Raw genomic sequence first — 25884 nt, forward strand, 5'->3', positions numbered from 1 at the left:
CAAGACATCTGGAAGACCATAGAAGTTTGTGCGTAAGCCAGGTCTGAGAAATGCGCTTAAAGACATGTACATGAAAGAAGTCGGGGTCCTAACTATGCACTTAGGCACAGATTTCAAATCACCAGGATACAGAAGGCTTTCTGTTTCCTCTTTTTGGTATTAGATGCTTCCTGGATCTGGCTCTCCTGAAGGTCAGCAAATGTATTAATAATTAGAACAAAGAAACCCGACATACTAACTAAAAGTTAAGGGCGTGAAAAGGGCTAGCTGCATTGGGTGTAGGTACACAAGTGCCATAAGCTTAGGGTGACCAGATGTCCTGATTTTATAGGGACAGTCCCGATTTCTGGGTCTTTTTCTTATATAGGCTCCTATTACCTCCCACCCCCATCCTGATTTTTCATACTTGCTGTCTGGTCACCCTACATAAGCTGAGATTTATCCTTTACCCGTACTCCTCAAATGCAGCAGCTTGGATTTTAACTGGTGTCCTTGCCCTGATGCAACCCCCTAGTGCAGTGGTCCCCAACCTTTTTGTCTAGCGGGCGCCAGACAAAGGACCGTGGCGGTGGTGGAGCATCCGCCGAAATGCCGCCAAATTTCTGCGGCATTTCGGCAGCGACGCCTCTCAATGACGTCATCGAGAGGCGTCACTGCCGAAATGCCGCAGAAATTCGGCCGCATTTCAGCAAATGCTCCACCGGCCAGGACGCGGGCGCATTTAGATGGTGCCCACGGGCACCGTGTTGGGGACCCCTGCTCTAGTGCAAACACAGTTTACTCTAGTGTAGTCCACTGGTGCAGTTTACTCTGTTTGCAGGCTGGGGTCACACTTACTCCCAAGTATGCTTTGAAATCTTTGGCACTGGCTGCAGCAGTATTTATGTGCCAGTGACACCAGCGCAAAAATTCTAAAAGGCATCTTCTCCCTTTCCCCATCTTCACTTGTCTCTCCCCTTCCTCCTCTCTGCATTTTCTCGTTTTTATTGCCTCTCTCCTGTCCTCGTTTCTGTGTTTACCTTCCCCTGCTCCCTTTTTTTAAAACTCCGTTTAGACTTTTCCTGTAGTTTGAATTTTTCTGTGCTGTTAAGGATTTTTGTTTTGTTTCAGTGCTCCTCCCCTTTCTCCCAGTGGTCTCTGCATGGATAGCAGCAAGAACTTCTACACACTGAAACCAGAAACTGACAGTAATTCTAGTTTTCCCTCTTCAGTTTTTTCCATGGGTAAAGGGCTTGTTTTACCTTTACTCTAGAAGGAAAGGAAGTCTACCAATCAGCTGACTGCAGCCTGCTCAGCTTTAGGCACTGGGAAACTGACCAACTCTAATCAATTACCCTTAGCAGAAAACTTTTTCAGCTCTTTACAGAGAGTACTCCAAAGGGAAAGTTGGGATGGGTGAGGCAAAAAAGGGGAACCTTGCCAAAGCTAACAACTGGTTTTCCCCATCTGACTAGAGGAGAAGATGGGGGAGGGTGACCACCCATCCCAAATTAGGCAGGACAGTCCCGAAATGCAGAGTTCAAGTCTGATTCTGGGCTGAGTGACTCCAGAACAGCATTTGTCCCAGATTGTGCCAGCGTCTTCCTGGGTGGGGCAGAGGTGGGCCTTAGTCCCACTTGGCTATTAGCCTCACCCCCTGGCACAGTGGGCAGATGCAACAGGGACTGGGTGTTGCAGGGTGTACTGGGAGTTATAGTTTGCACACCGCTGTGTTCCACTGGGGCTCTGGGACCTGTGCTGCCAGCTGCACTACTAGTCCCAGAATGCCCTGTGCCATGTTGCCAGCTGCCCTAGCTGAAGTGGGCAGAGCAGACCAAAAAGAAATCCCAAGCAAGGAAATGTTCTGGTGCAGGGAGAAGATGCCTGATGCTAATCCCGCTGCGCCCACCCTTCCAATGGGGTGGGAGCTCCTGGCTCCCCCACCCCCGAGTCTCCCCTATTCTCCTGGGGTGGTGGGGAGCTGGGGGCAACCTTGGTGCTGTGACTCCTGGATGGTATGCAGCCCCTCAGCGACCATGATGCCCGAGGTTCCTGGGCACTCTCAACCCTGCAACTTAAGGGTGGGGGGTGGTTGTCTGTGGTCCCTGGGAGCAGGGCGGGGGGGCGGTGACAGCGGGGCTTGTCATTGCTGGCTGCTGTGCCCCCTGCCAGTGGGAATGCCCAGAAACTGCCCCTCTGCAATCTGGGAAGGGGGCACAGTGTGGTTTGGAGGGAAAGGGGTAGTTGTGGGGCAAGTCCAGGTGCGATGGGGGAGCTGGCTGGGGGAGGGAGGTAACAGCCTGGGGTAAGAGTGTGTGGGGACCAGTAGCAGGGAGATTGAGGAGAGCCTTTCTTTGGGGGCTAGTTGTGTGGGGTGGGAACTGTAGGAGGGATGGGGGTGGGGAGAGCCCAGGAGTGAAGGTTGGGGTAGGAGCTTGAGGCTGGATTGTTAAAGTCTCTCTCTCTCTCTCTGTGGCCCTTTCTCCCCCCAAAAGGTGGGAACCAGCAGTTTTCCTCCCCACACGCCACCCCAAAGTTTTGTAAACATTATTGTACCAAAATAGAAAATGCAGCTTTCAAAAAATGTATTTATGAAACATAACGTTGAGAGGAGGCGGCGGTGGTGGGGAAATGCAGGTGTGACACCACTGACTGCTACATCCGGGCTTAATATGGCTCATAAGTGTGCTAATTAAGCACTTGTGTTCAGGGCCCCAAGCAGGCCCTGAGCGTTTAATCAAAAAAGACAAAACTAACTAACAAGCCCCCTCCACACAAATCAAATTCAATGGTGTTCTGGGTAGATGACGTTAACCCGGTTCATTCTCTGTGGACTAAGTGGAGGTCTCAATCAAGTGTGGCTTCAAGAATCTTCTTTTGTTTTTGAATAAATGTTTTCATCCCCATCCCGGCAATAGCACATTTACTATGGCATCAATGGCACTGTCTCACCGGGCCCACACTTGGAAGGGGCCCATCACAACCACATGGGGGCCCACAAATGTATTTGGCGCCCGGCCCACAAAAGGTTAATCCGGCAATTGAAAGAAAATAGAAACATTTCCTATTTTGTTTGTGTTGTGAAAACATGTTGGCACAGCAGCTGCTTATAAACATTCTTTTATTATCCCAATTTAAGCCAATGCAAGGAGATACAATTGTAGTGAACTAGAGACGTGAAATCAGGCTTGGGGGCTAACTTCTCCGTTTTGTTTGCTTGCTTTTTTTTTTCATTTGTTTGCCTTTCTTACTTTCAAGTTTCCTATCATGCTGCCTAAAGTTTGGAAGTCAGAGCTGCAAAAATCCTCCGTGTGTGTGTGTGTGTGTGTCTGCATGCATACATGCCACAAGTCTGACTAGTCCCTGTGTGAGTTCACACAACCGAAATCAAAACAGGTAAAAGAAAAGTAAAATGCATTAAATATATAAGAGAATTTTAACTTAGTATGTTGTTTAACCTCCTGGAGTTGAGACAGAGCAATTAGGGAAGTTTGAGGACCTCAAGATGCATTTAATCCCTGATTTTTATCTCAAAATTTTTGGTGTCTTCCATCTCCTGCTGTTGCTCATCAGACTGAGTAATTAGAGCAACTGGAAGTCTTTCGCCTTTGGGCTTGAGCATGTCCAGTGCTGGAATCGTACAGAAGCTATAGGGGAATGAGACTTTTTTTTCCCCATTTGTTCCTGAATGACCAAAACAAAGATCTTGGCGGACTGGAAATCCTTTACCCTCTCCTCTCCACTCTTCTTTTTCCAGGTTATGTCCCGGACAGGCTGCACAGGTTGGAAGCTGTAGCCTGTCCAGTCTTTTGAAATATATATATTTTTTAATTATCTTACTCCAAAAGGAAGTGTTCAGTTAAGGTTAGAGGCGTTAGACCCCAATCCTGCGATTGTTAGTGCACAGGCAGACTGTCCACGCGGAGGCTCCATGCTGCAGTCCACCTGCATGCTATTACTAATTGGGTTGGAGCCTCATATAGGAAAATATCACCTGTGTACGGTAGGTGAGAAGATACTTACACAGGTATTGAGGAAGTGAGTGTCTCTGAAGAGGGGTGGGGGTGTGTGTGATATTTTTAAAACCTGAGCCCTGAAGATTTTCCTGTGCTTGCCAAATATAGATGCCAGCTGTCTCACTGTGGCTACGACTGCCTCAGGGCTTATTCATCTTTCAGTGCCCAGGCCTATTTTGCTGTGGCAGCTGCTGAGAAACACTGCCTGCCTTCTGACAATAGGGGCTGTTGTGCCCAGTAGACCTTAGGCCAGCTGGTGAGTGCTCCCTGCTCTTCTTGCCTCCACCCCGCTTTGGTGTAAGCAGAATGGAGCACAGTGTGGTTTGGCTCCAGGAGAAGGATGGTGACCAGCTGCTCAGTAAAATGGTGGCAACAGCCCCTAGCCCAGCTCTGCAGGGTGCTGCATGATTGTACGCCCAAATACGGTAATTTGGCTGAGCAACCAGCTAGCCACTTTCTAGTACAGTCGCCCCATTTTCACACACAATTGCCTGCACCGTGTACACAAAATGGGTATCTGTTCTTAAACAGTTTGACCCCGACCGTTATTTTTAGTTACTTTCCCCTCTGTCCTAACTTTTCTCTCCCCAATTGCCACTATACTCTTCCTTTCTACCTCCTTTCATCCTCTCCCTCCCTTCTGTTTCTAACTCCCTCTTTACTAACATCTTGTTTATTCACCACCCCAACGATCTCCTTGACACTGGGGCTCTCCCCTTCCAAATGTACCTGAGGGGTACGTTGTGGAGGTGAGCAGGAGCCAGAGTGAATCTGAAACTTTTGCCCCTCCTTTTCTTGAAGTCAGTGGAACTACTCACATATGTAAAGTCAAACTAAGTGTTTGTGGGATCAGGCCGCACATGTGGGTGAGTTGACACTCAGCCTTCCTTTTCAGTTACATTATTCAGAAAACATACATGATTGATGGGTAGGGTGAGTGGGAATAGTTTACTTGTCTGTCTTTTGGACTGTAAGCTGCACAAGGCAAGGAAACTGCCCTCTTCTCTGCTGGAGAGCTCCTATACTACTGTAGCCACTACTGGAAAGAATGATTGAAAATAAATAATAATCCATGATGCAGCATGGAAAGATTGGGACAAAAAACAATGCTTTGATACTTGTAAGGGATTTCTACCATGGAAACCATCTTCAGAACCATTAACACAATCCTTTTCCAGCAGTTGCTGTACAAATAGCACTTTGCTAGCAAAGGTTTCTGGTGACTTTTGTTCAGTTACTAAGCAGACTGTTCCAAAGGACCATTAGGGTAGCTATTGCTGCCAGTTATCAAGGGCAAAATACTGGATGGTGTGTTGCATTCAGTGACCTTTTTTTTTTTTAGTCGATTTGCAAAATGTGCCATTTCCACAACAATATGTTCTGCTAGAAAATTTGCTGAGGCAGACACATGATATCAATGCAGTATAATGAGCTGTCAAGGGGAACAGCTCTCCTATTTGCAATACTTACTTGCTGTTCTTTGACACATTGGATTGTAGATCAGTTTTCCTATCATTCTCCTTATTTTAATGCATAAAATCAATATGCCTTTTTCTTCATCTAGGATTGCATTCAAGCCAAGAGTGATGCCTTGACTGTATTAACCTGAAGAGATGGCTGTTTAGTGGTTCAGCTGCCTTTACTCCATTCCTTTGTCACCCTGCCCCCTCACATACATGAGACTGCATTGGTGACAAAGGTCACTGCACTGTCGTGGAATTTCTGATTACTATAACTTTATTTTATAATGCATCTGTTACACAAACTGTGTCATCAGATGCCCTAGAGGATTAAATATACTTACTGAGTCAAAGGGAAAGAGAAATTGAGGCCTACACAAGGGAGAAGACCACAAATCTTGTGGACCTATTTCAACTGTGTGTTTTGTAAAGTTCCACACATGCCTGTTTGGCTCAGTATGAAAATTAATGGATTTAAAAATATAGAGAAGATTAATCAATTAAGACAGAGATTTAGGGTGAGTGTCTACAATTTAATGGAAATAAATGAGAACTCTATGAAAAATATATATTTTTAAGGAGAACCACCCCAAAATGTTGTGTTAATGGTACAAAATTGTGTGTTTTGTATCACAGCATATGGCCCTTTTGTGATTATTGCTTAAACACATGTATTTGATCAAATGCTTCTTAGTTGCTATTTATTGGATATAGGTCGTGGGGCAGCAGGTCGGATCAGGGACATAGCTGACAGCAAGGGTTTTTTGTTGTTGTTTTTTAATGACATCCCCACCAGCTGCCTCCTAGTTCCTGATTTATCAGAGCTTTCATATGTGAACTTGTAATTTCTGACAGCATCTACTTCTAATCAGTATTAAGCCTGCATCTCTTAAACAGCCTACCCTTCATGAGACAATCTGTTAGTTCTCCAAACTCACACAAGTCTTACTTTTTTAGACTTGGTTAGATATTAATAGATTTTTTTAAGGCCAGGCAGTACCCCTAGATAATCTGCTCTGACCTCCTTTATAGTACACGCTGCTATATGCAGGTAAAACTGATCATTTTCATATATTCTGTTCTTTCTTGAGGTACAATGTTAATCAGATTTCTACCAACTCATATCCACATTGCTCCTTTGAAGTTCATATCAAAGGTGGATGTTTTCCCAATGTTGCTCATCCACCACCCTCAGGAATAATGGCGCATTAAGCGTATACAGTGTGTCCTCTGACACTCTCACTATTAAATTAATCAGAAGTAAGTGTTTGAAGTTCCCCTACATGGTTCAGCGCTATATCCTGTGAGATTTATATTCAAAGTGCTATTCCATTTTACTTGACTTAATTCCATATTTGATATGATTGTACAGAGGAGTATCCCATATGGGGTATTTTTATGCAGCATATCACACAAATAAAGCAATATTATTTTCACTATAGGGAGCTTTCATCGTAACAAAATTGAACATAGTATTAAGCTGCTTATTACATATTTAGCCATACTAGGAATATACATATCACTGCTCTGTCAAAATACCTTAAAAGCTGTTTATGAAGCTTGACATTTTTGACTTATAGGAGGAAAAACAGTATTTTGCAGATAATTTTAAACAATCTGCCTTAAAACAACATCAACATTGTGTTGTAATCATAAACAAGTTCAATAGGGTATTTTCCCCCTCCAGCTTTAAAAAACTTTCAGTCACTTCCTTAACTAGAGTACTGGGTGAGAATTGCCATTTGGAAACTGTCCCACTCTTTTACTCGGTTGGCAGCTGGTGACTTTTGCTGACAGTGCTTCCTAGGGCTTTCCTTCATGGCAAGTTAGTGTGCAGTAGGCAAGCCAGGGTGTGAATCTACAGCACGCCAGCTTGCTGCTCTCTAATTCAGCATGTGGATACTTCGACAGCCATGCTCCAGGACTTTCACTGCTCTTTGTATCAGTCTCCACACAGAGTTAGCACATGCGAAACTGGAGCACTGTAGATTCACACCCTGACTTACCACACACTAACTCACCATGTAGACAAGTCTCCCCAACCCTTTCATACATTGTACTAATGTGCACAATCCTGTTACCCTGCCTTATTTTGTTTTATATTACCCCATTTTACAAAAGACGTGATGCAACAGGAATTGGTCTCTATATGCATCTGTATAAAAGAAAACATGGTGGGAGGGTGAGATATTAAATACCCCTGATAGTTTATATAGTGGGAATCTTACCCTTTGTTTTTCCACTGTTTGGAAAAAGCATCCTTTTTTTAAATGTTCAGGCAATTCTTACTTTACCATTTCCATGTTATTACTTTATGCTCAAATAGTGTAAGTCAACAAATGCAGTTGCCTCCCATTGATAGAGCCTTGGAAGCATCCACTAACACATTTTGTATCTCTTGAAGTATTTTCCCGGAGTCCCTTCGGTGGCTGATGGCTACACAACAATTTGAGGCATCCAAGAAACTTATTCTTCACTTCACTAACAAGAACGAGATGAACATTGAAAGTGATATCAAAGGAGTGATGCCCGGTGAGTAGGTTTGCCCAACAAGTCAGGCAGTGGAAGTCCAGACATACGAATTGCTTTGTTTTTTGCAAGTATTCATGTGGCATAACTGCCCCAGATTAAATAATCAAGTCACCATCTGTAAAATTTCCCTGTTTATTCATTCATTTATTTTACAATTGTTGAAATACAGTCCTGAACTCAGTAGCTGTGTTTAAATTACTCTGCGTATTGGATAGTCCTAGCAGTTATATTATTTCTCATTTTTCAGTGCAATATGTTTTTAGAGATGTCTCTCAATACATTTCACCATGGCTAGAGAGACCACCATTAGCCTTTTTCTATTAACCTTTGTCTATAAATGAGATTATGCTTTTCAGAACACATTAATTTATTCATATCGAAAAGTGGCAGCAGCCAAGCAACAAATTCTAAGTAATATCAATTAAGCAGATCTAAAAATAATCCCAATTTCTTTCCATTTCTTAAAATCTTTGCTAGTCATTTCACTTTCCTTTTTAAGTCACTTTGAATTTTTTAAGACAGTTTCCTGGTGATGGTCAAAGTAGTTTTTGTTGGAAATTTAAACCTGGTTGGCTGGTTGCCTGAAGCTTTTAAGAAAAGCGGACTATTATTGTCACTAAGATTGTCATTGACACAGTGATGTTATTGTCCTTCAGAGTGTTTCAGAAAGCGAAAGGCTTTATATGGCTCTGTCTGTGTACAATTATAACAAAGAAGAAAATTTTTCTGAAGCTCCTCCATCTCTGTTGTTGCACCTGTCAAATTCTTGTCAAGCTCCCCTTTACTCTTCAAAGCACTGGCAGTGCCCAGAAATACGCTTAGAATGTCCCTTAGAATCAGTATCTGAACAGTCACCCACCCAGAAGCCAGCTAGTACATTTTTTCAGTGTACTTTTATGGCTTAACTGTTCTTCGGTTAAGTCTGCTCTCTCTGTCCATCACTATGAATTAGTGCATTTCACCCCAGTGCAGAAAATTCATTCAAGACCTCATGAGCAACTGAAATCCCAGTTAAACCCTTAACATGGGAATAGATTAATCCATAGGTTCTTGCAATGGCCGCCTCTGCACTCAGGTGAATTTCACTCACAGAGTGAAAAATGTCACTATTGTACCAGAAGCTAATAGATTAAATGATATTTGTACATTAAAAATTGAAATCCTAGCCAGATGTTTGCTTCATCTTGGTATTTATACCAAGTGGTCTGTTATGTGCTGAGTGTGGCCCAATCTACTCTGGTGTGATGCTTATTTGATTATAATATTGTTTTATGTATATATTGTGGTAAACTGTCAATATATATTCTATCTTAGATTACAGTATGTGTGTGTAAATTATATGAAATATTAAAAAACAAACTACATTAAAAATGTTATTTAGGACTTAGGTTTTAAAATCAAGTACTAGAAAGTTAAGAAATACATAGAACACCAGACATTTGGCAACCTGAATTCTCCCTCATGGGCATCCAACCTGTTGAGTGAATGGGACAGGATAAAGTCTGTGATTCACAGCGTAGCTCCTCTGGCACAATGGAACTTTCTATAATAAGGCTAAAGTTCTCCTGTGCAGGAGACAGAACTTTCTTGGGGGCTGGTCCAAAACTGTGGAATCAACTCCCCCAGGAATTAAGGACCATCACAGATCTCATCACCCAATGCAAGGCGCATTTTTTTTTTTACCTTGCCTTCTCTAACATAAACATATAGCAGTGAGTGTGTATATATTATTGAAAACAAAACAAAAAAACCCACACAACTTCCAAAACAAAATACGTGATAGATATTCCTCGTGTTGCTTAATGCACTGCTGGAAGGTGCTCGGAGACTATACTGAAGAGGATACCCTAAGAACCTATATAGAATAGAATATCGTGTCCTATGGAAAATATAATATATGATCATGTAATTTAAAAACTGTATCATAATGCATACACACAAGGGGGTCAAATTAAAGGCACATGGGCAACTTTAAAATCAGCATATCCAAACTTTATACTACAGATGCTCCTTGGGTTACACAAACCCGACTTAGGCAAATCTGGACTTACGGAAAAAGTTCCATAAGCTTTTTTTTCCGCATAATTGTTGGGTATACATTCCCGACTTACGCAAAATTTGACTTACGCAAGGCATTTTGGAAAAGTCGGGGAGTGTCTGTATTTGAATTTGCAACTTAAATAACCTTTTTTAACTGTGGTGGAAGGGCTGATTTGTATGTGTACAATTTTTGTATGTGTACAATTTGTGTTCAGTTTAGAGAGTTGCACTGACTTGAAATCCTTTATTCATCTTATATTGTGTGATATGGCATAGGGCTAAGGCATTATATTAATTAAAAACACGGTTATTTTTAATGTAATTTCCTGGGGGGGGGGCATTTTAAAGGAAAAAGGTAAAAACGAATTCTGTCCAATTCAACTGTAACCTACAGGAGACATTTTAACAATATTTTCATGGAGGAAGATGAACTGTTAACTATCAGAATGGCTTTGTGGCTATTATCCTGCATATTCATAGCTAGTTATTTTTTCTCATAAATGGTCCCATAGCAGAGACCTATAAATATGACTCCTTGTCATTCATTATTAAGAGGGGAGCCTTACTTCTATGTGTGAGACATAAGAATGGCCATACTGGGTCAGACCAATGGCCCACCTAGCTCAGTATCCTCTTTTGACTGTGGCGAGTGCCAGATGCTTCAGAGGAAATGAACAGAACACGGCAAATTATCAAGTGATCATAGGATGACCAGACAGCAAATGTGAAAAATTAGGACAGGGGTTGGAGGGTGAGGGGTAATATGAGCCTATATAAGAAAAAGACCCAAAAATCAGGACTGTCCCTATACAATCGGGACATCTGGTCACTATAAGTGATCCATCCCCTGTCGTCCAGTCCTAGCATCTGGTAATCAGAGATTTATTGACACCCAGAGCATGGGGTTGCTTCCCTGACCATCTTAGCTAATAGCCATTGATGCATCTATTCTCCAAGAACTTATCTAATTATTTTCTGAAGACATTATAATTTTGGCCTTTGCAACATCCCCCAGCAATGAGTTCCACAGGTTGGCTGTGCATTGTCTGAAGAAGTACTTCTTTAGGTTTGTTTTAATCCTGCTGCCTGCTAATTTCATTGGGTGGCCACTGGTTCTTGTATTAAGAGAAAGCATAAATAACATTTCCTTATTAACTTTCTTTACGCCATTCATGATTTTATAGACCTCTATCATATCCCCCTAAGAGCATTTCTTGATGCTATGGCTTTTGTCTCCATCTCTGGATACATCCATGCACACCAGCTGTCAATAAATGTTGTTGATGTTACCCTTTGCAGACTTAGTCGAGATACTGTTAAGAAACAGGACACATCTGTTTCTGCCTCCTCACTGATGTCAGTGCTATCTTTTTCTCTCTCCCTGAGCTTTTGTTCAATTTGTTTTGTTTTGTTTTAAACTATCCTGGCAGCTTAAGGTTTTCCTGTCTGCTGTGCTGGAGGGATGCATTATAGAAAACACTAGCAAGAGGGCAAAATGTTCTTAACTGAAAACCCTTATTTCTTTGCTTACATTAATGTTGTAGATTAAATCAAGAGAGTGAGGGAGGATGTCAGCAAAGTCTTGGTTTTGAATGATCAAAGAACCTGATCTGCATGTAAACTGTAGATTTCTGACTACACAGGTTAGTAAGCAGAGAAAAACAGATCATCGTGGTCGCCAAGGCAAATCCTAAAAAGCCATAGCCTCCTTGGAGACTCTGGATGCCATCCAGCTCCATCTCTAGCAAGGTCCTTAAGGTGATCTGGCTGGATATTCAGTTTATGTTCCTTGGCAAGCTTATTGTTCCACTAGAGCTTTTGGGGATCATGTGATTGCCAGACGTGTAGCAGCATTCCTTGGTAAAACATGCTTTGTGATTTGCTGGTCTTCCGTTCTAATAATATGTCCATACCAAGAAAGCTGCCGAAAACAAACCAGTGCTGATGGAGGCAGTTGCTGAGTTCATCTACAAATATCTTCACTGCTGATCTTGTTCTGCCTCTTAATATGTAACAAGTGACAAACACAACAAAAAAAATTTTATTAAGTTGTTCTTCAGTCTTCTTTGGCACCCACATTTCACTGACATGCACCTGAGTTGGTATAATTGTGGTTTTATAGATCTGCAGCTTTGTAGTAACCTAGATGGCCCGATGTCTCCACAGAGGCTGCTGAAAGAGCTGGAACGTGGCAGTTGCTACTACTATAGGAGTATTAGCATTTTTCCAACATCCTCCAGCACTGTCTGTGATGCTTCCCAAGTATTTGAAAGTTGCCACTTGCTCGATATCAATCCTGACATGTTAATGCTGAGCTGGCTGTAATAGCAGCTGCTTGTTGATAATGGGCAGGGACTTAGTTTTTTCTGGATTAATAACCAGAGCTTCTTGCCAGAAGAGAGTGGCTCTTAGCTACAGCGATTCACCAAACTGAGCCAGGGAGATGTCATTAGTGTAATTCGCTGTCTCAAAACAAACTGACGTTCAGCTCGACACCACGGAGAGTGCCTCATCAACCTTATCCATCAGCCAGTCAGTGGCAATATTGAACAATAATGGTGACAGGATGCAGCCTTGCCAAACTTCTGTGGGAAATACGAAGCCATGCCGTGTATCTGCCACTGATGCAAACACAGCTTTCTGTTCCATTCTAGGGCTCTTCTATCAATGACAGTATCTTCCCAGGAATGCTGTATCACCTCATGACATCCCACAAACTTGCTCGATGCACTGACTCAGAGACCTGATAGAAGTCTATAAAAAATGCTGCGCCTGGCTTACTAAATTCAGCCATCCACTTTACCCGGAGACAGCTTTTTGAGAAGATGGCTGAAAGTGGAGGGACCAGGTCTGAAACTGCACTGAGTATCCCAACCTTTGCCCCACAGTGCATCGCTGATTCGAGAGACAAACTCAGAAGCAAAGACATTCCCTGGGACCAACAACAGTGTAATACCTCTAGCTGCTGCAATTGGCTGTATCACCCTGTTTGGACAGAGGCAGAATAACACCCTTCTTCTAGTCATTGAGGATGATGTTAACATGCTAGATGGTCTGGAAGACTATGAAGCTGTGGCACAATACTCTCCTTTGTTACCCTACAAGATCGGTGCGTTCACATCATGAGGAAATTTCTACTGAAGCTGACTGACCACCCTGTGATAATCCACTCAAGTGTCCTTGAAGCTGAAAAGGTCAAGGGTTTGTGTCTGCCACTGGGGCAAAAATGACCAATGAAAACCTGGTCATCAGTGCAAAAGGGCCATCCTGGTATCTTGCATGTTGGCAGCAAATGAGGAAAGCAGATGCTTCTGCTTTAAGTGTCAAGTGAAGGATGGGTGATACGCTTGTACTTGTACACAACAGGTGTCGGGGGCAGAGTCTCAACATTGGTGCAGAAATTCCATATTTTCATTTTTCCTGTTGCTGAGCTGTCCGCCAGTCTATTTTAACTGCCTTGTGTCTTCCAGCGGAAAAGACAGTGTATAGCTTTGCTTTAGCTAGGATCCATTGTCTCTCAATATTCTGACTCACTATATTATCACACATAGCCCTGTGTGACAGAATTACACAATACATCTAAATGATAGACTGCTTCTGTAGGTCCCTAGCAATGAAAATGTGAAGCAGTCTGCAGCTGGAAAACCCACTGTAATTCTGCTTGTATGTTTCCATCAAATTAATATGTGCAACACAACAGATCATTACAGCAACTACTTTAGTCACAGAAATGCCCTGAGGAAGTTTGTGAATGCTGATTCTTTATTATGGAGCTTATAAGTGGGTGAGCTAGTTTTATGGCGGAGGGGGAAACTCCTTGGACCTGAATTTCAGTCCAAACAGTGAACAGATTTACGAAGGGCTCAGAATTTCATGTTATTCACACTACTTGGTGCAAGTCCTCATCTGTCCACTTGCTGATGACACTGCAACTCAAACTGCCTCTGTGTGTGCCTGAACCAAAGCCTATTGAAGTCAATGGGAAGATGGACCACATGATGAAAAAAAGTAAGGGGCAGAAGAATTAGAACCCCCTGGAAATTCACACCATAGATTCCCTCGGGTGAATTAACTCCCAAGACCACTCTTAAAGGATCTCTCTGAAGGAATAAATGGAATGATTTGACAGCAGTCCAATCCACACTTGTAAAGGTACACAGTCAGGTAAGCAAAACCTCATATAAGGTACATCTGCCCCAGAGCTGGAGGCATAATTTCCAATTTGGGTTAACATATGCATTCATTGATCACGCTATGTAGCCACGGCAGCACAAGAGGCTAGCCGCCCAACTATGAAACTAGGCTTTCAGAAGGGCTCATACTCGAGTTGGCTATCCCATTCCGCCACTCAGACAGTTGTGGTTATGCTTCTATTTTTAGCATGCTAGCTCAATCAGAGCTAGCGTGGGTATATGTATCCAAGCTAGAAATTACACCTCCAGCTCCAGTGTAGACTTAGCCAGAATCAACAGTGTCAAAAGCAGCTGAAAAGTCTAGGTACATTGGCAAAGACATCTGATTCTAAGTTATCAGTAGGAGGACAACCTTAACCAACAAGACCAGCACAGTCTCACGGCCATAACTGCACCAGAATAAAGGAGAAAACTCCTCCTCCTACTGGTATTTTTATTTTTCATTGCTTAACAGCCACCTTGATTTTTGCCAGGAACAGTTTGTTTCATGAAGATATTTTGCCTTTACAAATCATATTGTCACCACCAATTAGACACCAAAGCATACTAATTAGCGTTAATTTGAAAAATGAAAAACTAGTTCACAAAGAATTTGAAATTTCTAAGTTCTTTTCATTTCAAACTTCATAATCACCCTCCTTTTTATTGATTTTTTTTAATCAAAAACATTGTCGACATTTTTGTTTACTAAAAAGCTGTTTTTATAAATGGAAAACCTCAATAAGCAGGGTGATGACATTTTTATAATTTTGATAAACGTTTATTAAAGCATAACCTTTTTTTCACAATAAAGGAATATTGTCACAGTATTGACAGGAAAAATTTTGCGTTCAAAGAAGTAAATTTTTTATGGGAAAATCTTCCACCAGAACTAATCCAAGTGTTTCCTTTGGTGAGGCATACAAACAACCTGCATTTCAGGGTAGCTAAAAGACAAGTTGTTTTTAATCAAACAAGACTGTAAATCACAAGGAAGCGTATCGATGACACATCATCTTGAGGAAGGAGGAGAGGAACAGTTTGTTGATGGATTTTGAAGTCACAAAACTCCATTCTGCCTGTACATTATTAAAGGATTGTATTCATTTTAAATAGTTTGTATATTGCGGTGATAGGATACACTCTATACTTGAGACAAAGGGCCATATCCTCAGCTCATGTAAATCAGCATAACTCCATTGAAGTCACTAGAAATGCACTGATTTACACCATGTCAAGATCTAGACAATTATTTACAGTTAAGTGAAAGGTGACTACACCACTGTTTTTGTTTATGCTCTGCTATGGGCTACTTGAAAATCTATACTGGTAAGTATCTTAGTTTCAGACCTGATGCTTCCATGGAAACCTGCCTTTGTGTGTGTTTCATTGTTTTTTGTATCTTAAAATTCCTTGATGAAAAATAACTACTTGACCAGACTGAATAACAAAACTCCCTTCTTTACTTATCTCTGAATGAAAATCTAAACTGGAATGCCTCTCTCTTGATATTCAGGAGGTAGATGTTCATTTCCAAGATATGGCCAATCAGCATAATAAAGTTGAAAGAATACTTAGTGTACAGGGAAAAAACGCAGATAGAATTGCAAAGGCAGTCAGCAGAGAGTGAGTAATCCAATTTGAAATCAGAACTTGCAGGGAGTTCCATGTGACTCAGAAAAATAGGTGAAATTTGCAGCCTATTTCTAAATCACAGGAGCAGATTTGCTTCTGAAATAATATGCATTCCTTAGTCCATTCAGATGTATTACTATGATGATATAATGATGACAAATGCTGTATGTCAGTATAGTTCTATATGTGCTACAGTATTTGGTTGTTTTTCAGGTGTGTGTGTGTGTGTGTGTGTGTGTTTTAAGTAGGAAGCTACATTTAAAAAAAACAACAACCCATCATTAAAATAAGCATGCAAAGTCAAACACTCAAAAGTTAAGAATAGATTGCCTGTGCAGCCTTAATTTGGCCTCCTTGTGTTTGTGCTATGAAACAATCTTTAATTACATGATCACAAGTTATTTTTTCCACAGGACCCTTGCCTCACTCAGTGCACAGGATGGATGATACTCCTGGAATGAAGCTGTTGTCTGTAGGATCCCTACCTCATTTGTTGCAGAAGTTGGAAGGTGTGTAATGAATGAGAAGGGTTGCAGGAGGAGAAAGAACAGTGTCATGGTTAAGGCAACTGAATGCTGCCCTGGAGCACTGGATTCTATCCCCATCTCTGCCACAGAGTTCCTCTATGATTCTGGCCAAGTCACTTAAACCAAACTTTTCATGGGTGGCCATTAATTGTGTGTTCCTCATTTTCTGGGTGCCTGGCTTGATACCCTGAGGTCTGATGTACAGATGATCTGAGCATTATCAGCTGTAGCTTAAGTTAATGGGAGCTATGCAGTGGTGAGCTGGAGCCAGTTCCCAAGAACTGGTTGCTAAAATTAGACCTCCTTGGAGAAACGGTTGTTAAAGGGCCAGGGGGTGGGCAAAGAACTCCAGTCCACGGGCCGGACCATCCTGTTGCTCCCAGGATTCCCAGTTGGGGAGGCTGAGGCTCCCCCGGCCCTTCCCCCGCTTCCCCCCAGCTGCAGCGTGGCCAGTCGCCGGCATCAGCTGGGCAGCTCAGCTGAGCTCCAGAGTCATCTTGCTGCCGCTTTTTGAGAGGCCCGGCAAGATGTGTGTGTGTGTGGGGGGGTCCTGCTGCAAGCTCCAGAGCTGGCCAGAGGGGAGGGGAGGGGCGGGGCAAGTGGGGCCCCTGGCCCCACAAGGATGTCTCCCCCCAGCAGAGCTGCAGATGGCCAGCAGCTGGGCAGCTCAGCTGAGCTCCTGAGTCGTCCTGCTGCTTTGAGCTGCCGTCAAGGTAAGGGGGGAGGGGGCTGCAAGCTCTAGGGCTGCCGGGGGGGCAAGTGGGGCAATTTGCCCCAGGCTCTGCAGGGGCCCCCTGCCCCATGGATATGTCTCCCCCGCCCTGGCCTCTCCCCCGCTCCCCCCCCTTAAATCAGAACTTTTTATAGTGAACCGTTGTTAAGATTTTGGCAGCTCATCACTGGAGCTATGATTTTAACATATAATGTGCTATATAATGCTCAGTACTCTGAAAAATCAACGCCTAAGCTTTTTCCAGTGGGGCACCAAAAAATGGTGGATATCTTTGACAATTCCAGCCTAAAACTCTGTGCTTCAGTTTCCCATCCATAAAACGGGGGTGGTAATACCCCTAGGCTCACTGAAAAGTTGTAAAGATAATTTCATTCATCTTTGTGAAGAGTTCAGGTGCTCTGGTGAGAGCATCATAGAAATGCCCACAAGGAAACTAATAATTTTGTATTTAATACAGGGTTTGGATGATGTGCATGAAATAAGGCCTAAGGCCACACATTGAACAAAGAAGATAAAAAGAAATATTAAATAACTCACCATTCACTGCATAAAGAGGAAGCCTTGTGGAAAAAAATAGCATGTGATCATGTAATTAAAGACTGTATCATAATGCATACACGCAAGGGGACTGAATTAAGGTTTCAAATGAAACCTTTAATCTGGCACTTCCTAACGTGTGTTTGGAACCTTAATGTTCCTTAACATTGATTTTTTTAAAATGTAATTTACTAAGATGGGCATCATGGGCTAATAAAATTAATACAGGATAGGGAGTGAGGAACCCTTGAGTTGTAATCCTGTCTCTGCCACTGACTGACTGTTTGGTGAACAGATTACTTTCCCTCTCTGTGCCTCAGATCTCCCTCCTGCAAAATGAGTGTTGTGAGGATTAGTTCTCTGTAAAATACTTTAATGATGAAAAGAGCTGTGAAAGTGTTTAAATGTTGTTGCTACTATCATCTGAAAGTGTAAGGTATGCATGTCCCCCTCCAAGGCTCTAGAATCAAACCATGCCCATGGACTACAAGTGGTTTTGAATGTCCTTTTGCTGGGCTTTGGTTGATGAGCTTTGCTTCTTTCTCTTTGTCACAAGGCAGAAGGGAAAGAGGTAGGTTAAAAGCATTATAGATTTTGGGTTGGTAATAATGGGCTCAAGTTAGTTTCATCTGAAAGCAGCATGTCTGAAATGCAGATAATCCCATGAAAATTCAACAGCTTCAAAGTTTGTACAGAGGAATTGGAGGCGGATATATTTTTTTTCATGAGGCCATTATAGTTCTAGTTTCCACTGAAGTTATAAGGAGCTTCCTTGTTCATCGTTTTCCTGCTCTTTCCCTGAGTGGAAATGTTACAAATAGTGATGCTGTGGAGAACAGGAAGGCATATATTAGGTCTGTGAGTTGATGAGTAAAGGAAGCTTCTTCTCCCTCATACCCAACATCCTAATGAAGCAATAAAAACTGAAATGTTAAATGCAGGTTGTTTTTAATTGGGGAAATCCAGTGCAGAATCATCAAGTAAATATCTCTGTTTATTCTGTTGCAATACCCCTATGACAGTAATGGCTTTTTACAATCTGTGATCTGCAATATCAGCTTGTTGGTTTCTGGTTGATTTGAAGACGACATTGACCTATAAAACTTAAATGATCTGGGATCTACTTAAGTAACAGACCAGTCATACTCAGACCTCAGTGATTCAGGAGCAAAATTAGTGATCAACATTACCCAAAAAAGCCACAATCGTGTGAATTAAACCATATGAAAGGGATATATAAAATTTTATCAACTACAATTGGTTAATAATGTAGTAAAAGCATTCTGATTGGTTAATAGTTTAAATCACACATGGTTTTCATATCATGTGCTGCAAAGAACCACAGGAGACACATTAAAGAGCCACTTGTGGCTCGAGATCCTCAGTCTGAGTATCACTGTAACAGACCATCGCCATCCCCATGATATACTACTACACTTAGTCAGTCGAGGCACCTTAGATAGAGCCTTGTTGGTATAAAAAAGAGGGGGATATAGGCAGGCTGTTCTCCTTCAGGACTCTGCCTCTTTGGAACTCACCCCCTCCTCCTGCCGGGTTCACAGCACCCTGAGTTTATAAACCTTCCAGGCATGGTGCAAACGGTCATTTCTTCTCCCTGGCCTTTGAGGGGTTGGGCGAGTTTGGAGTAGGTAGAAGGGGACTCTGGTGATTCTCTTGCTAAGTAGGATTATTACATTTTTATTTTTATGTTGCTGCTGGGTGGTGGTATTTACAGGAAATTACTAAATCGGTTTGTTTATGTATTTTTAAGAGTTTGCCAAGGGCTCCTAGCGTTCTGTACTTTTTTGTTTACTGTAGTACAAGCATAGTGTCTGTTATCAGTTTAATAACTGATAGGTCCTTTATTTGTAAAGTTAAATGGGAAGTCAATACTGTAGTTGGAGAGTCTTTGCAGGCTGGGTAGCTAATCTGTTGCTATTAATTAGAGCTTGAATGTAAATCAACCTTGCCCCCTACTTAGAGGATACCTGGTTATAAATACGAACTATGCAGGGGAGGAAATTGTAAAAATAATGAAGAGTGGAAAAGGGTAGATGACTTTGAAGATTATTGAGAGTATTTCATTTGTTTGCAATCCAGTGACTGTAGCCTCTGCATCTGAAATTTTAGTGCTAATAGTCATTAGCACGAAAGTCTCATTTAGAGAGGCTAACTGGCTGGGTTTGTGACTGGAGCATTTTACTAGGTGCTGTGCATACGCTCAGGTCTGACGTTTGAGGTTGTGTGTTCAGATGGTGCAACCACATCTGGAATATATTGCTGGGTGTCCTCATCATAACAAACCAGAGAGAGTTCAGAGAAAAACAACAAAGTGGGAGGATTAGGAGAGTTTGAGAGGATTGGTACATAAGGAAATATTGAAAGGATTGAGTATGTGTAGCGTGGATGAGTGATGATTAATAAGGGAGATAATGGTCTACAAATATCTAAAGAGTGTAAAAATCAGGAATGGAGAGGAATTATTTGTGATGGTATAAGGGGTATGATTGAGTTAATATCACATTAAGAGAGGCAAAATTTAAGCTGGAGATCCGCAAAAATATATTTACTATTAGATCCACTAAAACTCTAAAATAGTCTCCCAAAGAAAGAGGTGGGAAGTGCCTTTTGCTTGAGAAATTTAAAACTAGACTGGACAAAGCACTAAAAATGCACTGTAGGGAGCAATCCTGTACTAGCAGGGAACCATCTTTTTTCTTGTGTTTCTACAAAATCTAGCATACTGTGGTCCCCAGTTGCTAGCGTAATACAAATAATTATTATGAATAATAATATGACCAATTTACTTTTCTCTGATCTCTGTATTTTGTGATTCTGTCATCTGGTGTGTTCTGCTGCATTTTGTGGATTAGCAATTGAAAGATTTCAACTGTAATTATGAGAACAGCGTGACAGCATCCTCATATCTCTTTCCTTTAAAATGTGTCTCATAGTTAATGTTTGAACTCTTGCCTAGTGTATCTGTGGGCAGTGAAGAACATGGCTAATTAGATTACAAAATAGCATTTCTCTATTGGTGTGGGGGATTTTCCGTGCAAAAGATAGATTTTTCCAGATAATAGCAGACACGTCTGTTCTTTGTTTGTCCCCCTTCTCCCCCACCCCATTACCTTCATTTTCTTTACTTCCCCAGTGGTTTTCATTCATCTTTTTTTATCCTGTATCCCTTTAGAAGGTTGGGGAAGATGGAGGTACTAGAGACAGCCAGACTGTTAATATATGTATGAAGTGAGCTGATACAAACTACTGTGGGAGGCTGGGTTGCAGTCTCATAAGCAGTCAGTATATATTGTGACTAGTCCAAGACTTTTTGGGTAACTTTTTGAATGCATAAATAGGGGAATCTTGAGTAGAGAGGTTATTTTACTTCTCTATTTGGCACTGGTAGGACGGCTGCTAAAATACTGGGTTGAGTTCTGGTGTCCACAAATCAAGAAGGATGTTGATAAATTGGAGAGGGTTCAGAAAAGAGTCACAAGAATGATTAAAGGATTAGAAAACATGCCTTATAGTGATAGATTCAAGGCGCTCAATCAATTTATCTTAACAAAGAGAAGGTTAAGGAGTGACTCCATTGTAAGTACCTACGGGAGAACAAATATTTGATAATGGGCTCTTCAATCTAGTAGAAAAAGGTATAGTATGATCCAATGGTTGGAAGCTGAAGCTAAACAAATTCAGACTGGAAATAAGGCGTAAATATTTACCAGTGAAGGTAATTAACCATTGGAACAATTTACTGTGGGTTATGGTGGATTCTCCATCTCTGGCAATTTTTACATCAAGATTGGATGTGTTTCTAAAAGATCTGCTCTAGGATTTATTTTGGTGAAGTTCTATGGCCTCAGACTGGATGATCACAATGTTTCTTCTGGCTTTACAATCTATTAATCTAGAAGTGTTGAGGCAAGTACAGTTTGTACTGCTGGAATGTGGAACTGTTTTGACGTTTCTAGTCACAGCTGCTTAAGTTTTTACTGGGCTTTTATCCTTGGAATCACTTGTAACTGATACAGTATCTTGGAAAATATGATCTCCTATGTTTATGTAGCAGCTAAATTAATCTCAGGGGATTAGATGTTTGGGTAATACAGTGCTCTTCACTCTGTTTTGTACCATTCATAGACTGGTTTTGTGCAAATACCTATTCTCTAAGGGTTGTCTGTATTCCACTACAAAATGGCAAAGAAAAGTCAGTTTATGGCTGCCTCGGCAGGATTCCGACAGCATAGCGTAAGGGTCAGTCAGACTCTCAGCCTTTTCTTGAACTCAAGAGCGGGCAAGGTCTTTGAACACTGAACACTGCTTTAAAATCTGAAGGGATTGCTATGATGAGCCCCCCATAATTTTTGTAAAAAATATTCCTCTGTTTAGTGTCCATCAAAATGCCTTTAAATGCCTGAAGTGGAGGAGAGACAAAGTGGATGAGGTAATATTTTTTATTGGACCAACTTCTGTTGGTTAAAGAGACAAGGCTTGGAGCTCTACAGAGCTGTTCTTGAGGCATAAGCGCCAACTTCTCCTGGCGCCAGTGGGTGCTCGCTCCCACCGGCCCCGACTCCACCCCTGCCCTGCCCCCCGTTCCACCCCCTTCCCCAAAGTTCCTGCCCCAACTCCGCCCCCTCCCTGCCCCTATTGGACTCCTTCCCCAAATCCCCGCCCCGGCCCTGCCTCTTCCCCACCTCTTCCCCTTCCCGCTCCTTCCCCCTCCTTCCCACAGCGTGTTACGCCATGAAATAGCTGGGAGGAGAAGCGGGGATGTGGCGTGCTTAGGGGAGGAGGCAGAGGTGAGCTGCGGGGTGGGGGGGGGGGAACTTGGCTGCCGGTGGGTGCTCCAGCCCCAAAGCACCCCCAGAGTCGGCGCCTATGTCTTGAGGTCCTTTGGAGCTCAAAAGCTTGTGTCTTTCCCAGAAGAAGTTGGTCCAATAAAAGCTATTATCCATCTCATCTGTCTCCTATCCTGTGGCTAGCATGCCTGCAACAACACTGAAACTGAGGAGGACAGATGATGTATTGCCATAACCTTCTAGCCGTCTTTTTCTAGAAACCTGGGGTTAGAGATGCACACATTGAATGAGTTTGGCAGTCTCCAGTCCACTCCTTAGATAGCACAGATCCATATTATAGAAATGCTATCCATCTTCTCACACATGTGAGGACCCTGCCTGTGAGAGGCATAGCACTAGCAGAGGGTGTTGCCGTTTAGGACTAAATACACCAGAACCTCTGCTAGTGTATCAGGCAACTTGACATCTCCCAAGGACCATCCATCTACATTCCATCCCTAACTCCCCAATTTTTTTTTTTTACATACATTTTTTAAATTGTGAGTAGCATTGGAATCTGCAGGGAGCCACATGCAGCCATCCAAAACTGCAGAGAGGATCAACAACACATGGAAGGATAAGAGAGAAACAAGCAAGGAGTGTGTGTGGTGGGGGAGGAGGGGTGCAGGGTGGTGTGGCATCCTCAGAACTCTGAGGCAGGAGTGGAGGAGAACCCTACTGTCCCTCTTCCCAGAACATCCAGAATAAAATCTGAAATCCACTGGCTACTCTGCTCCCCCACTACCAAGAAAATGACCTTCTGTTTTGTTTCAGAGCTGGAGAAGGAGCTTACCAGGAGGCCCAAGAAGGTCTGCATTGTTAAAGTGGTGGGAACCAGGAACCTGTGGAAAAACATTGTAGTATTGTGTGTGAACTCGTAAGTCCAACATATTCCTGTCAAGTATGTTGAATGTTTTCTCTGTTGGTAAACTGAAAGTAGATGTGGATGGTGATGGAAATATGGAGGCTCTTCTGCCCCATTACAGGACCCTTAACCCAGTGTCTTAGAGAGCTGATCTTTGATAAGAAGAGTGAGCTCTACCAGAAGAGTGATCTCGTGTAGAAGCCTAAGGAAGTAGTCATCTGACATTTTAAGCTGTGGAGCAAAAAGCATAAGGTGCTTTCTTGGGAGTGGTAGCTGTGCAAGTGCATTGTTGTGACAGTGACCTACTGTATATTTTTGTCTTGCACAAACTTGCTACTCTGGGTAGGATTTTCCGAATGACAAGAGCACAAGTTCCATTGATTTTTCACATGAATTCCACCCTCCTCTCCCAGTTTCAACAGGACTTGTGCTCCTAAGTCACGTAAGATACATCTACACAGAGTTATAAAATCATGGTCATGAGTCTCAGGCCCTGAGTCTTCAGAGTGGGGCTCATGCTTCAGTGCTAAAAATATTCAAAAACCAGTTGGAGAACACTTCAATCTCCCAGGTCACTCGATTACAGACCTAAAAGTCGCAATATTACAAAAACAACAAAAAACAGACTCCAGCGAGAGACTGCTGAATTGGAATTAATTTGCATTGGGCACTATCAGATTAGGCTTGAATAAAGACTGGGAGTGGATGGGCCATTACACAAAGTAAAACTATTTCCCCATGCTTATCTCCCCCCCCCCCCCCCGCCCCCAGTTCCTCACATCTCCTTGTCAATTGCTGGAAATGAGCCATTTTCATTACCACTACAAACAGTTATTTTTCTCCCCTGCTGATAATAGCTTACCTTAACTGATCACTCTCCTCATAGTGTGTATGATAACACCCATTGTTTCATGGTGTGTGTGTGTGTGTGTGTACACACATCTTTCCACTGTATTTTCCACTACATGCATCTGAAGAAGTGGGCTGTAGCCCACGGAAGCTTATGCTCAAATAGATTTGTTAGTCTCTAAGGTGCCACAAGTACTCCTGTTCTTTTTAAAAAAAAAAAAAAAACTGTGTAGATGTTTGGACTCAGCTGTAGCTCAGGCTCTGAAACCCAAGGAGCGGAGTGGGCTTTTGAGGCTGAGCTCCAGCCCAAGCTGCAACATCTCCACTGCTGTTTTCAGCACCATAGCACAAGCTCCAGTCTGTACACCTGGTCTCTAAGACTCACTGCCACAGGGTTTAAAACACAGTGTAGATGTACCCATAGGTGTTTTTGAAAATCCCACCTTATACTTCCAATGGACAATGTCAAGGAAGCAGATCAGTCCAAAGTGGTTAATGTCTTTGGTGCATTCGATGATGTCCTTTTTAAATTTAAACCAATTGTTCAGTAGTTTCGTGCTGGGTCTTGTAAGTTTCTCTCAAGTGAGAGGTCAAGCTGTAGATTTCCATTATCCTGGATTAAAATTAATGACTACCAGTTTAATCTGCATGTCTTAAATTATCTGGGAGGTAGAAGGGAGCAAGTAAGGTGAAAAGTCCAAGGATATTACCATCTTATCCTGACTTTATTTCAAATAAAGCTCAGAGGAAAGGAGGAAATAAGCCCATATGGTTGATTTGAATGTAATCAATTGCAGAATTATAACACTGTTTGCATAATTTATCTACAATCTGTTTAACATTTTCTAAAATTTAATGGATTAATTTGGCAAAGGAAGAAGTTGTCTGGCAATAAATACTAAGCTGTGACCTGTATAGTGGCTGACCATGATGTCCTGAAAATTGGACAAAAAGGACTTCAGTTCCTCCAAATCATTAAAGGGGTATACAGGGAAAGCGCACTTTCTCACACAGTAGTGTGACACCTACATTCTAAGGCCTCAATCTGGCAAACATCTACATGAGTGAAGTTAAGCGTGTGCTTAAGTGTTTGCAGGATCAGGCCCTGATTGAGAGTTATTTCACACAAAACTGGGAGAGCTTCTCAAGTGTGTAATAAAAGTAAATGTATGGTCTTGAAATCTATTTCAAAATTACCCTAACTACTTTTGAGGGTGGGGAAGGGAACAGGGGAAAGTGGTGGTGTTTCCTAGTATGTCAATTATATTAAGTGCCCATTTGGATCACCTGTGTGATTTTTAAATTGGGATGGAGTGGTGGTAGTAAGACCAGAAATTGCCTAGAAAAATTGTGTAGAAATATAAGTTCCCTGCCCATAGTTGGAATTTCCACTTGATTTTAGGGCCCCAACCTGTAATCTTCACTCACATGAGAAGTTAGTGACCCATATGATTATGAATTGCAGCACTGGATCAACTGATCCTGCCTGGGTGAGGCCCATTGACTCCAAGGATCTGTCTGTGCTGAATCAGTTGCCTGATCAGCGCCTTAATTTACAGTGTTGGTTGGTGAAAGAAGTGGTGGGCTTTTAATAACCACTGTGGTGGCCTCATGCATTCTGGAGCAATTTTTTTGCTGCTAGACTGAGTTTATAGCTACAGTAACTCAAGTGGATTTATAAACATTGTCTCT

The 25884-nt window shown here is 42.2% G+C and overlaps 1 protein-coding gene across 3 annotated transcripts in view; it reads left to right on the plus strand.

Moving 5' to 3' along the window:
• The window catches only part of SLC22A23 (solute carrier family 22 member 23), a 178078-nt gene that overhangs the window by 131618 nt on the left and 20576 nt on the right, over positions 1 to 25884 (plus strand). Inside the window, exons 5-7 of one of the 3 annotated variants that reach the window (XM_045006200.1) lie at positions 7860 to 7987; positions 16248 to 16343; positions 23253 to 23355. In XM_045006200.1, the coding sequence (XP_044862135.1) occupies positions 7860 to 7987; positions 16248 to 16343; positions 23253 to 23355 (327 nt within the window). The remainder of the gene's footprint in view (positions 1 to 7859; positions 7988 to 16247; positions 16344 to 23252; positions 23356 to 25884) is intronic. The other 2 variants (XM_045006201.1, XR_006577049.1) reach the window with 2 other exon arrangements.

Source organism: Mauremys mutica, chromosome 2 (assembly GCF_020497125.1).
Source record: "Mauremys mutica isolate MM-2020 ecotype Southern chromosome 2, ASM2049712v1, whole genome shotgun sequence".
Lineage (NCBI taxonomy): Eukaryota > Metazoa > Chordata > Testudines > Geoemydidae > Mauremys > Mauremys mutica.